This window comes from Gloeophyllum trabeum, assembly GCF_000344685.1.
Source record: "Gloeophyllum trabeum ATCC 11539 unplaced genomic scaffold GLOTRscaffold_00006, whole genome shotgun sequence".
Classification (NCBI taxonomy): Eukaryota; Fungi; Basidiomycota; class Agaricomycetes; order Gloeophyllales; family Gloeophyllaceae; genus Gloeophyllum; species Gloeophyllum trabeum.
Genome location: NW_006920415.1, coordinates 847,044 through 863,582, shown reverse-complemented (window position 1 = coordinate 863,582; position 16,539 = coordinate 847,044). Strand labels below are relative to the sequence as shown.

The 16,539-nt window shown below is 51.5% G+C and overlaps 4 protein-coding genes across 4 annotated transcripts; 2 read left to right on the top strand and 2 right to left on the bottom strand.

Annotated features, from left to right (window-relative positions):
* Positions 1-692: 692 nt before the first annotated feature.
* On the bottom strand, positions 693-4,138 carry GLOTRDRAFT_75928 (uncharacterized protein). Its single transcript, XM_007867599.1, has 18 exons — positions 3,602-4,138; positions 3,526-3,545; positions 3,291-3,472; positions 3,163-3,235; positions 2,999-3,101; positions 2,799-2,943; positions 2,634-2,736; positions 2,336-2,567; positions 2,156-2,286; positions 1,986-2,093; positions 1,779-1,919; positions 1,632-1,720; positions 1,537-1,578; positions 1,463-1,486; positions 1,392-1,414; positions 1,275-1,339; positions 1,124-1,223; positions 693-1,063 (listed from the first exon to the last, which is right to left on the bottom strand). Exons 1-18 carry the CDS (start codon positions 4,080-4,082, stop codon positions 963-965), a joined length of 2,163 nt encoding a protein of 720 aa, XP_007865790.1. The 5' UTR covers positions 4,083-4,138; the 3' UTR covers positions 693-962.
* A 2,548-nt stretch (positions 4,139-6,686) lies between these two features.
* GLOTRDRAFT_60510 (uncharacterized protein) lies at positions 6,687-7,275 on the top strand. Its single transcript, XM_007867598.1, has 2 exons — positions 6,687-6,885; positions 6,945-7,275. Exons 1-2 carry the CDS (start codon positions 6,703-6,705, stop codon positions 7,074-7,076), a joined length of 315 nt encoding a protein of 104 aa, XP_007865789.1. The 5' UTR covers positions 6,687-6,702; the 3' UTR covers positions 7,077-7,275.
* GLOTRDRAFT_60505 (Noc2-domain-containing protein) lies at positions 7,240-10,147 on the bottom strand (the record flags this gene model as incomplete). Its single annotated transcript, XM_007867597.1, has 12 exons — positions 7,240-7,499; positions 7,556-8,159; positions 8,211-8,380; positions 8,433-8,627; positions 8,678-8,791; positions 8,844-9,030; positions 9,079-9,169; positions 9,223-9,325; positions 9,383-9,612; positions 9,666-9,768; positions 9,821-9,887; positions 9,936-10,147. 12 exons carry the CDS (start codon positions 10,145-10,147, stop codon positions 7,464-7,466), a joined length of 2,112 nt encoding a protein of 703 aa, XP_007865788.1. The 3' UTR covers positions 7,240-7,463.
* A 1,659-nt stretch (positions 10,148-11,806) lies between these two features.
* Positions 11,807-16,508, top strand: GLOTRDRAFT_115984 (uncharacterized protein; the record flags this gene model as incomplete). The annotated part of the gene is made up of 18 exons (XM_007867596.1): positions 11,807-11,885; positions 12,812-12,892; positions 12,952-13,244; positions 13,359-13,562; positions 13,615-13,699; positions 13,754-14,091; positions 14,313-14,452; positions 14,513-14,610; positions 14,664-14,686; positions 14,736-14,837; positions 14,901-15,003; positions 15,059-15,103; positions 15,157-15,273; positions 15,398-15,569; positions 15,620-15,722; positions 15,779-16,183; positions 16,280-16,374; positions 16,424-16,508. The coding sequence occupies 18 exons, from the start codon at positions 11,807-11,809 to the stop codon at positions 16,506-16,508; spliced, it is 2,568 nt and encodes an 855-aa protein (XP_007865787.1).
* Positions 16,509-16,539: the final 31 nt, after the last annotated feature.

Below are 16,539 nucleotides of genomic sequence, written 5' to 3'. Positions count from 1 at the left end.
CACGCCAGCGGATGCGAGTGCAGCTGTGGCGTCGCTATTTTGCCAATTATCAGTACAATTGAGGTATTTCGGAAGAATGTTCGTAAGATGTCAGTGGCGAGGATAACCCTGCGCATGCAGTTGCAATGGGCGGTGTTTCCGTGGGGTCGTTCACTCGGTGATACGTTCAATGTGGCGGTGGCACGACCAGGTACATAAACGTAAATCTATGGCGTTGATCTGGGAGACTGGAAAGTGCCCATGTGCTGCAAATCCCCACTGCAAAAGTATTTGCAGCGTTAGGCCTCCTTGGTGGAATTCGATGGGAATAACCTACCTTTACGTTGGAATATCGTCGGATGGCGCCTTCGGCCGCTCAGGAGCACACGGTGACGGAAGAATCTGTGAAACCCAGCTAATCACTTGGTGAATGCCGTCGCCGACCATGCTATTCCTCTTCCACGCGTATGTTCTCGGGTGATCCCACTTATACTTCGCAATCCGAAAGGTCCGGTGTGCCGTACTGTCAAACTGTCCAGCGAAAATCATCAGCGTCTGCGTTTCGGCAATCACGCTGGCGTGAACTGCGCTGCCGCCCACTACTTATGCCAGCTCGTTTCGTGCGACAAGGAACATAGATGGAAACTGAGAAGATTTGAGGGGTTAGACTCGGAGACGAGCGTACATAGAGCGAGGGGGCGTGACACGGGTGCCGGGCATTTAGTTTTCCACTGTTCCGTCATGGTCGGGAATGGCCGACTTCCGCTAGCAGCCGCTAACGCATACGCAACGAACGTCGGGTTGTCAGATATACGTAGACTATACAAGATCTTGCATCTCCCGTAGTAGATCCGATACGTATACGTACACGGCAGAGTACTGCTTCGGCCTCCCGCAGGAGAAGCAAGACCACCCGGATCTCGTGGAATAACAGACCCGCGCTAACCATAAAAGTCCCATCCACTAAGACAATGATTCATAAATTAAGCCAAAAAGTCAAACACGACCCGACCCCATTCCTGTCCCTGATAGAGGAGAATGCCGCGGACTTCAGCGCTGTCGAGTTCCAGGCCAAGCTCGAATTCTGAGAGGGGGGGCCAGAAACTCAGCGGCACCCTCCTTGTTACCATAGAGTTGTACCTACCCGTGTAGAACCCGTTCGGGTGAGGCATATTGGCATTCTGCTGGAAATTAGGCAAGGATGAGAGATCCACAGTCCATTTGCATAATTCCATAGTTTCTCCCTGTAGTTTCCGTGAGCGTCCTTCTGGACAGCCGCTTGCCGCACCACTTACTTCGTCCGTGTATCTCATGACCTTATCCGTGTCCGATGTATACAGCGTGGCCACGAAGACACGATCTGGATGATTGTCGTGAAGGAGCAAATATGGCAGGAACTACGGCGTTCATACCTTGCGCGGACTGAGAGAATTTGCTACGATATGGTTAGTGTCCGCAGTTACTCTTAAACGCCGCCACTTACCAAAACTTCGTCTTGACACGTTGCCTGCCTAGCAATGAGCGGTGTTCATGCTACCTAAGCCACGCTTTACGTACCCTTTCCTTAGGATAGCCCCCTTGACCACAAGATATTGCAGCCTATCCGAACCTTTAGCAATGTTTAGGCTAAGCAATTCCTAGTAAAAGCGTACCTGTTCTCGCATATGGAGACACCCGCCTCGTTCTCTCGGATATATGCGGGGCGCTTCAGCCAGTCTTCAGGTTCAGCGGGTAGCTTCACCTGTACATCGGGTCTACTCAGCGAAAGCGACTATGTCAGGCATGAAAGGGGCACGAACCTTCATAATGTAGGATCGTGGAACAATCGTACTAGAGACTAACGGTCTACGTGCTAGACCATACTGGGCAGCGCCTCTACAAGTGGCCGTATCGGCATCCGCGGGCCGGGCAATTGTCTTGATACGATCGCCAAACTGTTCCTAGAAACATAGCACATAGCACAGTTCTGCATTGCATCATAACATAACATGAGTGAACCTGCTTACTTCTACGCGTTTGAACATGTATTCGCTGCCGGAAAACCCACCCACGAGCAGAAGGGCGTCTATCGGCCTGTCAGTCTTTTTCACTTGTTCCTCTATTAGATCCAAGACCTAATTGAGGATTTTTAGTAGGATCTAAATTAAATAGCGTGCGACCGGCGGCAGTTACAGACCTGATTGACAACAGGCTCGAACACTTCTCGACGTAGGAGCAGACCCGGAATAGCCAGCTCGCCGTTGATCAAACCAACAGATGGGTCATCGGTATCCTCCACATTGAAACAAGTGAAGTAAAATAGCTTGTCTGATTCAAGTGAGCATCCGATCTAAACTGTTAGAACCGAAGCCCATACCGTCGTCAATGGGACCCATGTAAGCCAATTTATCCGTCTCGCTGAACGCATGCATGAAATACGCCAAGCTGGCAGGATCCAGGTGAGCTGGGTGCTCGGCCAGAAGAGTTTCCACAAGTTGACGGAAGCGAAGATCCAGAAAGATAGAACCACAGTTAGCTCCCGAGCGTGCACACATCTCTGCTATCTCGAGATTGGTCATGTGTCCGATTACTTTGTATGTCGCGAGGTCCTAGGACGACAGGTAGGATCAGTCTCCTGGTTCCTGTATCCCTATACAAATTCGAGAACCACATACAACGGTACCGCCTCCGGCATCACATATGATGAAACTTTGACTTGGTCGCAGTTTGTGCAGATCCGTTAAATGTGCACAGTGCACTGCTGCGGCTTCGGGTTCACTGTTGGCATGGGCGATGAGCAGGCAATTGCAAAAAGAAGAGTCCCAAGAGTTATTACGAACGTGATGATACGCAGCCGATCTCTCCAGTCTCGGTCACCAGCCCGAGAGGATTGTACCAGGCCCGCGGCGATGGCTGCTTCACGCATGATGTCACAGCCTTTGGCATCCCACGCCGCGGGTACAGTTAACCAGACATCGGCAGAATCTACAACCGCGACACTCAGTAAACCTGAAGTCGAAGTCAACCACTTCATACCAACCCAAGTCAGCCACGGCACCAATCTCCCGGGTTATTTGCTCCTTGGCGTATTCCCATAGGCAGGACAAGAAGTCGATTACCAAATCCAATGCCCTCTTACCGGGCTATTGACAGTATGCGTCATGAAGAACCGAATTTGACACGCCGTAAGAACAAGGCACGTACCGGTAGCTGCGGCAGCCTTGGATCTATTTCCCCGTCATCTCGTAAAGCCTTGGGTTCCAAAAATAACTTGAACCTGAGCGCGACGAGACATCAATGGACGAGATGCAGCGCCACATGAGACATCATACCATTCACATCGCGTGGTTCCCGGCATCGGGCTAGCATTCTTCGCTTCCAGTCCCCATGCCAGTACTTGCCCGTGATCGTCGTATAGAAGACAGGTCGGGACTTTCCTGAACGTTTCGAATGAGCCTGGCCACTGCAGTATCTGTTGAACCTTCCCCGCTGCTATCCGAGAAGACCCATACGCCTAGAAACAATTAGACCATCCGACTTACATCGGGCCAGCCGGGCCAGACGCACCACTCCTGAGAAGGTGGTACCTGGGGAAGATGTGAACATGGATTGTCTCACGGGAGCACATATTAGGTGGGCGCACCGAAGTCTATTGAAACCACTATCTTCCCGTCGTCTGAAGGAGGAGAGAAGGAGGCGCCTTGGGTGGGAGGTGACATTATTTGCGGAGGTGCGAGGGCCATGGGTGGGGATGTGGTACCTGACCTGGTATAGGCATGTACGGCACTAGGCTGTAGTATTGGCTGGTTCAACAACGGGCTGTAGGGATTGGTAGAACCATTCGAAATGCTAGCAGTGCCATTCTGAGCGTACGGGTTGAACTGCGCCATCTCCGGAGAACCTGGGCTGCCCCATGGCTGGGGTGGTGGTGAGCTGGAGCCATAAGGTCCATGCTGAAGCGCTGGCGGTGGCGACGGTACTGAAGGTGATTGGAAGCTCCCCTTGTCGCTGTATTGCAATCCAGGTTGCGAGCCAGGTTGTTGAGTTACCGGGGCCGTACCAAAGGGTGTTATTCTGTTACCCTCCTCCGTTTCTGGCTTGCGAGCGGTCCCACAGCAGCTCATGGTAGACGTGCAGTACAGGAGCAGTATGTCGTGGCGGTGTGCAGCTCATTTCGTTAGACTTGTCCTCGCCGTCGAAAGAGGCGCCCGAGGCTGTACCTGGCAGTCTGTTTATAGGCAAAGCCCCGCGTCCGGCTTTTGCCGCCAATTGCCAGCTGAGCTCTTCAAGCTTTGAAACTGACGGCGAGCAGGTCCCTGACCGAACATCCCGATGGACGTAGATTTTCAATGAATCTAACACATTGGCTGCAGGCTTTCCCAGTAGTGCGGACGATATTACAGCGAGCTGGTCGTCTCGGGGCAGTTGAAAACTGTAACAATAGTATGAGTATTCCGATGACCTGGCAGTGGATGCGGAACGGCTTAGGACATTGAGGCGTTCCCATGAAATATGCCTCTAGGGACATACCCATAACCGACAGTGACCCGGGGAGGAGGATGGTGAAGAAGAAGGGATCCTGTGGTAATGTTGTATAATTGGAAGTCACCCCAACTTAGTGCGTGACACAGGCGGAGGCGTTGACAAGTGCTCAAGAATACTCATGGAGAATGGTCACTGAATTATCGAAGTTCGGGAAACCCCTGGAAATCAAAGCTCTCATATCAATACTATTAAAACAACCTCAGCCACTTCGTCGAGCGCGGCCGTCAATGTTGCAGCGGCAGGTCTGAAATAGACGGACACGGCCCAATCTGCGCACGCTTGACTCTTCGTAAGGTCGTGATAGATGAGGCCACTGCATGCCTGAGATTTACGCTCCACACCAGGCATGCACAGCCTACCACGCCAGCAACGGGGATGAGCACGGACGCGGTCAGTTCGAGGGGAGGCAGACGGCTTTCGCGTTCACTCGCGCTCGCAGCCGTTTCAAAGCCTCTGCACCGCGTCATAAGATGCCCTGTGTTTGGTATTCAAGGTTATGCTCAACGTCGAAGTGCCGACGGTTCTGAACTGAATGACCTGGAGGGGCACGATCCTGCCATTCCTCCGGCTACGTGGGAGCGTTGGCAAGAATCGCGAGACATGGGAAAGAGGCCTTCCTGCAAGGGCCTTCAATATCGAATTCTCTGCCTAAGCTGTTCACCCAAGACTTACCGGAGGACACGTCTGCTACCTGCTAGGGCGTACCGAGGCCTGACCGCTGGGGAGACCGATATATGTTGATCGACCGCTTGCCGTCTAAAATCCTGGCCCTCCGTGCTCCGACTATCTCTCGTACCCGGGCGAATGGCCGCTGTTAATTAAAGCAGTATTCGTTGACAGAGAAGATGATGGGGGATTTCTCCGACATTCCGCACATCGCTAGTGAACTATGCGTGCCCTGAGGATCAATAATTTATCTTCCGCTGCTGCGCGGCGACAGTGGACGAGCTCCCGCCTCGGTCTTCCAAGACTGCGGAATGCGGGCTGGAGTCTGCTGGTGAGACCTTCCTCATGATCGAGGACAAAAGCAGGTACATCAAGCTGAGTTCATAAACCAGCCGTGAGAGTAAGAAAGCACGGTGCAAGAAGCCGCCGAATCGGTGGAGTTGCTGAATCAACAAGAAGGCTCGGCAACACATGAGGTAGAAGCACCTATGGCTCCCCTGAATGGTCGTCCGAGTAAGCTACCGCTATGCTGTGGCCACCTGGAAGCAGATACTGGGGTTGCTGACCGATTTTTCCGACGTCCACAGAGCGTACGAAGCACCATACTAACTTGCCTCCTTCTAGAAGACGAGCCGCGGCGGAGGGCTGGGACGACGGCGGTAGGAAGCAAACGGGGCCATGGTGGAAGTGGACCTGAGCCCCAGATCATGGGCACATCGCCGAAGGCTGTAGGCTCGCACGGAGCCCACAGGATCGCCGTGTGAAGCAACTTGAGCGGGACAGATAGTTAGCAGGAGATGCCCCTGATGGGCTAACGGTTGAGCGGGGTCAAAACGAACGGAGCGACCGCGGGAGACGGTGCATCCTTATCAACAGCGAGTACTGCCGGAGACGGATGATACACCCTAGTTGAGGTTTTGCAGCGGCGGCGATCGCAAAAAAGTGGGTCGAAGCTCTATATGGGGCCGAGTGGTACCATGGGTTCATGGGCTCAGATGGCCATTTGCGCAACATCAATCAGAAGAATGTCAGTCAGGCTATCCTTGCGGACGCCCCAGTGCGTCCTGCCTGCCCGCCGGAATTTATCGGATAGTGACCTGTAAGAGTAAGAAATTTCCCGCACGGAGAATCACTGCGTCAGCCTTGGGTATCGCTCTCACAGATCTATCATTTGGAGTCGCGTAGCTTGGAGGGCTAAACCGAAGGGCGTGCCCGACGGTCAATGTAAGAGCGGGAGCGCTCTACGCGTAGTCCTTCCCTTTGCACCGTAGACTGGATCGCGTCTGGAAAGGTTATAGTTAGCTATCGCAGGGCCACGACACCTTTTGGAAGTTTGCACTTGGAGAATCCTGCTGCATACAGAAAATGGTCATTCTGCTTCCCAAATTCAAAGTCGGCGCGGTACCGAAAGCCTCGGGAAGGCCAGTTTTAATTTTATGTTCGGTTCTCGGCTGTCCCATGTGAAATGGAATTCCATCATCAACAGGGCTTCCGATGTTTCAAACTCCGCAACAAAGTTTGTTCCGTACTCCGATGGCGTCGACCTCCAAGTTGTCTAGGCAGTTGAACAGGATTGCTTTGTCGTGGCCGTACGACGCATTTCGGCCTAACCTACAGCTGAAGACCTTTCTCTCTTCGTTGTCGACGCATCCGAACCTAACAGCGGACGCTGTTGAGGCCGCACGCGCTCTGAGCAATAATGAAGTCCAGAAACAGGTATATATCTCATGACTGCCCGCTAGTGTTCCGGTCCCTCACCTTGAGAGGCATGATAGTACCCGCTTCCTGTGAAACTCCTGAAACCGGCCTCTATGCCGCAGCACTACAACAGACTTGTCGAGGCTTTCGAAAAGAGTGCCCAGGGTATCGGCCGTCCCTGGTGGAAAGTCTTCTTTGGTGTCTGGTGAAGGCTCGCCCGCACAAACTGCCTCGGGCGGAAGGATCATACCCACTTGTAACCTTCAGTTCGGCTTGTCGCTTCGTTACCTCACTCGCAAGTAGTTCCTTACAGTACTGTCGGGGCATCTCCATCTTTTTCCTTCGTGGTGTCTTTGAATCTAGGCCAGGGAGTGAGCAGCGACAGATCCTGCCGTTGGCAATTCATCGATGAGATACGACTCTGAGAACGGGATGATCTCGAGTCTGAGGCTCCATTGGCATCATATCAAGGATCGGACCGGATGGCTCTCTGCGGTGCGGACAAGGGACTTACGACATGCGTATGCCGGTAACTAACGACGGGATGCATTCGCGGCTGACGTCCCGTAAAGAGACCGGCCCACGAGCAAAGCAGTCTACTCATCGAGAATCTCGTCCTCACCAACCCTAGCCTAGTGGACGGACTCAATGAGCGGAGCCCGTGAAGTTGCTATGAGAACCGACTTGCCTTATCGACAAGCTTCCGCCTGTTTTCCCTCGTCTTCCGCTGCACTTTGACGAACTTGCCAAGCGGGGTCTGGTCCACCTTCACGTTACTCTCCCATGCCTCCACCTCCGCCATCTTTCCCGGTGCGAAGGTGACGTCTTTGCGTTTTTGTTCCGTCCACTTCACGTTGTCCTCGACCCTCTCAATCAGCCCCTTAATCACACCAACCTCCTTACCCGAGGGTGCCCTTGATCCCGCGGATTTTGCACCCTTTACAGCCTTACGCAGGGAAGTCACCACGGGGAAGGCGATTTCGGGGAGCGCTATGCTGGAGACGACTGGTCTTACGGCGAACCACTCCGCCAACAGATATGTCGCTTCCTCCGCGAGACCCTCAGCGTAGACCCGGGTCTTGAGGTACTGCTGGGGTGCCCGGATATTTGTCTCGAGATCCAGGGGTCGCAACGTCGCTGCCTTCCTAGAATGTGATGGAGATAACGCAGTATTGATTATGGCCAGGAGGTGAGGTGCCAGGGGAACATATATTCCAGTATGCCTTATTAGATGCAGCAGTGAGCGCAATAAGTGCAGATGGAAGGGGTAAGACCGCGACGCGGATATCAACCTACCGCAGAAAATCAGCATAAGGCAAGCTCAGCCAGATTTGTGTACGTACTTCATCGCTCCCAGGGCGACTTGGACGAGAGGATAGATCAAAGGTTTGAGTTCGCTTTCTGCTCCACCTTCCTCAGCGCGAGTCTCGGTATCGCACGCTCTAGCCAGCACTATGCACCAAAAGTCGATGCTATGCACATACTGCCAGTTGTACACTTGTTTGAATCCTTCCTGTATGTAAAATCTCAGTCGGTGGTCTCAGCAAAATAGAGGGAACACCGACCTTGCTCTTCACTTTCATGCTGTTTCGCAAAAGAATGGCAAGCTGGCGTATATAGCCGAAAGCGTGCTGGTAAGCAGCTCCTTGCGCGAAGGGTAGACTGTAGATTTCCGACGCCGAATTTTTCATAAGATTTATGGATGGAAGCGTGTGCGGCGATGTCGACTTGGAGCTACGGACCAGTGTAAGGTACGTACCCTAGACAAGGGTGTTCAAGGATAGCTGCAATGTGGGGGTTGTCGACTGACCTTGAGTACCATGTCCAGTATGGATTCATCCGACGCAGTCGATAGCCGGCGAATGGCAAGGAATGTGGCAATCCGTATACTGTCCTCTGCGCTTGACCATAATCCCAAGCACGTCTTCATGGCGACGTAAGTCAGATAACGATGAAGGAACACCCTCACGGCTTACCTTCAGATACAGCTTCACGGCTTTCCGACTGGTTATAATGTAAGGGACGATCTTCGCTGTCTCTGTCACAGCTAGTCGTATCATATCCGTCTCGGTCAGCTGTGAGATGAGGTGGATGGCGTTGTGGAAGTACGACAAGATGAGTTTTTGCAGCGTCTTCTGCTTTTTATTCTGGGTTGGGGGTTTGCTACTCGGGTCGTGAGATGATGAAAACCCCGATCACGCTGATACTCACAATTTACCGTTAGGCAGTTCTTTATAGGGGATGTGGTGTTGCAGCACCACGGGTGTATACCGCAGGGCCGTGGTCACCAGTTTGCTGTACACTTTTAGGTGAGGTCAGCGACGTGGTCATGCGAAAAAAGAACGTGAGATGTACCAGAGGGACTGTCAATAGACCAAGCAAGAGGTGTATCCTCATTCATGTGCGCAGCTGCACGGAAAGCAATTAGAAGTTTCCGTAACGCTTTTAATGAACGGTGCTATCCGATGTGTCAGAGCTCAGGCCGGGGGATTCGCGAATGTGAAAACGAGCTCACATCCAGTAGAGCCTTCTGCCATTTCGTCAGCTGTGTCAGAGTAAGTGACGGTGCCTTCTCATCTGCGGGCTCGTCGCCCATGGAAGCATCATCGTCTATGTCGGCATCGCCCATCTCCGTATCTGGTCGGAATTCGAGCAGCTCGCGGTCGTTCTCCTGCAAGTACTTGTAGAACTCGGGATCCTTCTCCGCAAGCTTTTGTAGTTCGAGTACGTGGGCCTCTCCCTCGTCTATCAGAAGTATGTGTCAGTAGAGTACGTTCTATGCCATTCCTCAAACTCACCTTCGAGTTCATCAACATCGCCAAATTCACTCTCATCTTCGAAGGCGTCCTCATCTCCGTCGTCCTGGTCGCTTTCGGACCCCTCCTCTAACGACCCCGCATCCTGTAGTCGCTTGAACATCCAGCAGGAAGTCACGACTGGGAAACTCACTCACCTCTTGATCGTCAGACTCGTCCATGAATTTAGCGTTCAAAAGGTCATTGACCGACGCAGCCTTGGACCTGAATCCGGATGAATGGGCAATGTATACTGCGTACGCTGGGACTTACGTCGAAGCTTTTGGTCCCCCTTCCAGTTCCGCCTCATCGTCATCCGATGCATGCGGCCCACTTCTGTACTTTCCCTTCTGGGCATCCTGCTTGGTCTTTTTACTCTGCATTTTCTTCTTGATTTGCTGGTGTTTCCGCCTTGCGTCAATGGTCTTCTTCAGCTGACCACTGGCTGCAAACTTGCGCGCAGACTTCGGGGCTTTTTTACCCATGACAGCGTATTGGGCTTTGAGTGGCAGAGGTTGTGAAAGAGACGCAGGGAGTCAGACAGCCCCGACTTGTTATGAAACTGTGGCGGCTTGTATGAAGCCGAAAATCCGTCCACCAAAGAGTGATCGAACGGCGTCCTGTCAAGTTACCGGAGGCCTCGTGACCGACGCGATCGCGTCCAGTTCACCGGAGACATTGACACTGACAGCAACGGCCACGACCTCGCAGGCCGCTGAACCTGCTTGTCCCGCGTTTCTGTACCTTTAAGTTTACATTATGCCTGGACCTTGCAACACAAAGAGAAAGAAAAAGACCCAAGCCAAGAAGGAGAAGCGGCGCGCGTCCCAAGAACACCAGGTCCCATCCGAATTATTACGCGTCCTGTCCCCGGCACGCACCCAGGGACCTCTCTCGCCTCGATCGGAAGAGCTCGAGAGAGTACGGGCTATTGTTGAAGACGCGCTGTTACCGAAGGGTCCGTGTATCGTTGATCCGGGGAATGGACCGCGAGTGAGAGACATGCGTTCATTCTTGTCTTCATCGTTTGCGGCTCCGCCTGCCACGGACGATCCTATGTGCGCCGAATTTGCACAACCTGAAGTACTAGAGATGTTGTGTACTGTCCTGCCGGAGGAAATGGCCATGGTACGTTGTGTCCCAGGCGGACGACCTTCCTATGCACTTACGCTGAATCTTGCAGGTACTGTGGTATAACAAAAGCCGACGACGCGGTCGAATCTGTCCTGCTTGTCTACGGCTATATAAACTAGGTGATCTACTACCAGATCATTCGGAGCAGCTTCGGATGTTCGCTCCTGATGGTCAAGTACCTGAGTTGGAGCGAGAGAGGGAGATCAGCGGGTTATGTGAGTTGCCCATCCTATCAAATGTCTTGGGGCTGATTCAATGATACTGAATGACACAGGCTCTTCCATATGCTTTATAGCTGCCTCATATAACTATCCCGAGGCCATACGCTCTACATGGGGTCGAACCGCGGAGGAGCTGGATGACCAGACATGGGAGTTCCTCAATACCGCAGGCGGGGGTCACGATGATATGGGACTTGGCATGCTGCTGAGGATGTCCCGACTGCACGACCTCGGCCTAGCGCAGCTATGCTTCCCGGACTTGGATATAGACTCGGACGAGTCGTATCAGGAGATCGAAATTGAGAAATTCCATCAAGATAACATGCATATTGTGTGCATGAGTGCGTCGTAACGACGCCCCGCCTTGGTCTGTAATCTGTCGATCTGCTGTTCCGTTGTTCGCTGAAAGCCTATCGAAACAGATTTCACGACTACCTGACGATCACGCTACGACTGATTTATTGGATATATATGTAATATAATGCTTGGTACATATACTGATGCACCTGACTCTCCCCGATGTGTCCTGGTGACTTTGCTATCGGCATCCCGATTTGCTATAGCTATTTGCTTAGGAAGGGAATCGGTCTGGGAGCCAGTGGCATACACTCTGAAGTCTGGGATCTAGGGCAGTTAATAATGTTCAGTTGCAACGACATGGTGTGTTGTGTGAGATTCTGATCTGTAGAGAGTTCGAATGGAGTCGCAAATGTCAGCGTGCCACATCCAAGCCACATCGCAACGGCATGGGCCGGCGGCCACGGACGCGTTCACGTGGTCGAGGCCTTAATGTCACGTGCCTTAACGCCCCCAACTCCAAATTCTCACGAATCGCTGGCTACACCGGCTTCTCAAGCCACACCACCTTGTGAGACAACCCCTCAACGTCCCGGTACAATGAGTATGCCTCTAACTGATCAAAGCAAGATGCCAGATAAGAAAAGCAAGTCCTCGGTATATGAGAAGAGTATGTGGTAACAGCTCACTTCGATACATGAAAGTAAGGGTATAATCCTACACAGGGAAGCTGCAATCCATCCCAGCACCCATAGGTAATTTTATGTGCTGCAGGCGAAGAACTCACAGTGGATTATTTCTGTAGACTCAGACTCAGACCCTGAGTTTAAAGCCGGCTCGTACGAATATGAGAAACCAAAGAAGGGGAAGTCGAAGAAGGGTATCAAAAGAGAACAAACATACGAAGAAGTAAACTTTCTGCCATTAGAGCACGCAGGTGGACGTCCGAAGGATAATCTGTGAATACACAGATTTCTGACTCTGCTGTAGGACCTAGCAGACCGAAGCTACCTTTCAATCCGCTCGCTGAATTCTTCGGTACTGACCGATATTCAGTGCCTCTCCTATTTCTTTAGGTGCTCACATAATGCTGTAGGTGACCTTGACCTGCACTCTGCATCCGAGTCTGAACCCGAGGAAGAGGAAGTAGAGCCCGAGGGCTCGGACAGGAGTTCGGATGAGGGACGTAATCGTGAAAATGAAGAACCACCCATCTTCTTGCGATCTCTCTCAGGTATCAAGGCTATTTCTTTGGAACAGGAACAAACTCGTATTGATGAGGAATCCGTCACCGGTGATTTATACTTATTTGCCTTATGTCGACTGTATTAACATGCACGGACAGAATCTGAATCAGAGACGGAAATGCCCGCGCGATCTGCGAAAAGAAAGTTCGCTGATAATGCTTCCCGTACTAGGGAGCCACCAGCGAAGAAACCCAAACCAGGTATTATGCCGGTAATAGTCCGTATGGAGAATGCTAAGCTAGACGCCCAGGCGATGACTCTGTCACGGAGTCCGAATCAGAAACAGAGCCAGACGAACCTGCTGCGGAACCCCCTAGCAAGATATTTGATCGTAAGTAACGATGTTCCTCTTTTCTACACCAGCGGAAATATAATCTGGCATACGAGTAGGCCCATCTGTAACCAATACACGTGTTGCTGCTACCGCTGACGAGGACTCGGTAACCGAGTCTGACTCCGACGACCCGTCTCAGCTCGCTTCTTCCATTGAAGTGCGCCCAAATTTCCCGCTCTTGCCCGGCCAACAACGTCAAGGTCCATTCGTACTGGACGCAAAGTCCCATGTCAAAGTACCGGCCTCCATCAATACGTACTTACGCGACTATCAAAGGGACGGCGCTAATTTTTTTTATGACCACTACAAGCAAGGGTCCGGAGGATTGTTGGGTGATGACATGGGTTTAGTAAGTCTCGCTGCTAAGACGTAGCGAATTTGTCTGATATAAAGGGTTCAGGGTGCGATGGTTCCAATATGACCTAAGAATCAGCTTAAACCATGCACAGGCAAAACTATCCAGGTTATATCGTTCCTGTCAGCTGTAATGAAGAAACACGGGGACAGCCGAGACATCGGTCGACGCCGAGAATATGTCTCCCTCCTGCAGGATCTCCCCGACTGGAAGGAGCGGAGACAATTACCTGCCGCGAATCAAGTTTGGCCGACCTGTCTCGTCATAGCTCCCAGCAGTGTCGTAGGCAACTGGGAGAGGGAATTTGAGACTGTATGCCATCATTTCGCTGAGACTGCAACGCAGTACTAATTCATTCGGACAGTGGGGTTATTTCGAGGTAGGGCTGTACATCGGCCCGCAACGAAAAAGGGTTCTGAATGACTTCAAGATGGGCCGACTTGATGTTGGTAAGTCTGAAGCTGATAGATCTTCGTTGGAGCAGCTCACGCTTGTCCGTGTAGTCATAACATCTCGCACGACTGCTGCCAAAGACATCGAGTTACTGAACTACTTGCCTTGGTCCATTATCATCGTGGACGAGGTGCACTATTTGAAGAATCCGAGGTCGAAGACAACCGAGAGCTATCACACCCTGACTCCGTCGGCTGTGCGTTTTGGTTTGACAGGCACAGCTATTCAAAACTCGTACACCGAGCTATGGACAATACTAGATTGGTGCGTCCCCGGGTGTGTAGGAACACCCAGACAGTGGAAAGGTTACGTCACAAGGCCATTATTGCTTGGCCAGTCTGCCTCCGCAAATGATGAAGAGAAAATACAAGCCCAAGTACTACTGCTTGCAACAAAGCATTCACTCATCACTCACTAGGCTTCCGCTTAGATTGTCTCGGAGATCTTGGTTACTAAACTTCTTCCGAAGTATTTCTTGAGAAGGTATCTCTCATATAGATCCCACGCTGGGGCTCGACTCACCCCATTCATAGGACGAAGGATCTGATCAAGCACCAGGTTGATTCCTTCCGCGAAGTATTCATGTCTCGTTAATCTCACCCTTTTCAGTTACCGCGGAAAACTGATGAAGTCGTGTTTTGTCCATTGGCATCCAAGCAAATTGAAGTCTACAAACGTCTCCTTGCTTCGGACGATGTGAAGAACATGATTCGCAAGGATGAGTGGTGCGATTGTGGGTCTCGATTGAAGTGAGTGTAGCTGGTCTGGGCCGACCTGAAAGTCTTCATATGTTATTCTCACGAATTTAGGAGAAAAGACTGTTGTTATCCTTGGGATAAATCAGTCCTGTTCAAGTACATGTCGGCATTGATCAAAATATCTAATCATCTAGCACTGATATTGCCAGGTTAGTGCTCGGACTGTCTTCCAACTGCTCGACTACTAATGCATCACATGAAGCTCCAAAGGATACAGCAGAGCAGGTGAGTCCCTTGACCACGGGATTTGAACATTTCCAACGCATTTGTCCAGACCGCAAGAAATCGCGAACTTACAGACCTCGCTTTCGCCAACGAACCGCAGCCGTCGTATGGACAGGCATCCCTTGAACCGAGATTCTGCGGAAAATGGCTGGTGCGTGTCGTCTGAGCGGCGCGGATCGCATTGTTCACAGGTGGGCGTTCTCAGATACTGAAGAAATTTCTCGCGGAATGGAGACGAGATCCATCGAATAAGGTGTTAATCTTCACGAAGTCCGTCAAGCTTCTGAACATCCTGGATTTTCATCTGCGGAAAGAGCGTAAGAAGTGTTAAATTATGGCATGTCTTAGCATTATTAAACACCGGAACCGCAGACTATAAGCTCGAGCGACTAGACGGATCCATGAATCAGGCGGATCGTGCGTTGACCCACTTCCGCGATGCTGACCAAACTGATGTACGTTGCACATAGGCATGCCTGCTGTCGATAGGTTCAACAACGATCCGTTTGTCAATATCTTCCTCATATCCACTATGGCTGGAGGAACTGGGTTGAATCTGACGAGTGCTAACAAAGTGGTGATATTTGGTACGAGAACAAATATCTGGCCTTGAGTAAACTTATATATTCACGTCTGTCCCTAGATCCTAACTGGAGTAAGTGTCTGGGAAAATCTGAACCGTTCTGCGCAGAACGCTAAATTGGTCCCCAGATCCTGCACACGACCTGCAAGCTATGGACCGTGCCTATCGCTTTGGTCAGACTCGCGATGTGGCTGTTTACCGTCTCCTCGGGGCCGGCTCTATTGAAGAACTCATTTATGCGCGTCAAATATACAAGCAACAGCAGATGAAAATTGGCTACGAAGCGAGCGTACAAACCAGGTATGGTCTACGTGGCATCGGGCCCTGTTCAGTCTGACCGCCCGAGGCAGATACTTTGAGGGAGTGCAGAACGATAAGGCAAGACAAGGCGAATTGTTTGGCCTCGAGAATATCTTCAAACTTCAAGAGGATAGTCTGGCGACGAAGATGGCCGTAAGTGACATGACTGAATCTGGCTTTGCCGAGTGTCCGCTCATTTCTTTGTTCAGATTGAGAAGGCAGACCTTGCCAATCTTGCCTGGGCTTTGCAGAATATGGAAGGTAAATCAAAGAAACGGAGGAAGTCTGAGAAAGGGGGGAAAGCGTCGGCATCGCAACAAGAATATGATGCAGACGTATGTTGCACCTTTTGGGACCATTGCTCCGAGTCTTCTCACTGCCCCCGCAGGTTGATGTCGGTGGATTGGACGACTTTCTACTCGATGACAGTTAGTAGATACAGGCATGAAATTCACAAACGAGCTCACCATCACTCTTTAGCTTTGCCACAGTCAGCCAAGAAGGATGAGGTGCAAAAGGCCCTGAAAGATTACGGAGTCAAATATACCCACTTGAACGATGACATCCTGAAGCCCAATCGTATCGAGGAGCAGCGGATACAAGCCGCGGCCAAGGTTCGACTTCATGTTATGGAACGTTATCGCCTCCTAAACCATCCTCATGATCCCAAGGAGCGTAAACGCACTGCGAACCAACATTCTAGCAAACAGCGCAAATCCAAAAAGAAGGATCCACATGAGGACGATTCATGGTTCACCAAACTTAAAAGACATCAGCACAAAGCGCCGCCTCGGCATGAGTCGAGGTAAGCTGGTTGGACCAGAGTGCCATAACCTTCCACTCACTGTAGTCAGATTACGATCTCGGCAAGAGGCTCTCATAGAGCTCGGTATGGTAAGGAATCCCGCGGAGATAGCTACCTTCGCCAAGGAATTGTAAGTATCTTGTCTCAGTTCCGACACAGTTATCT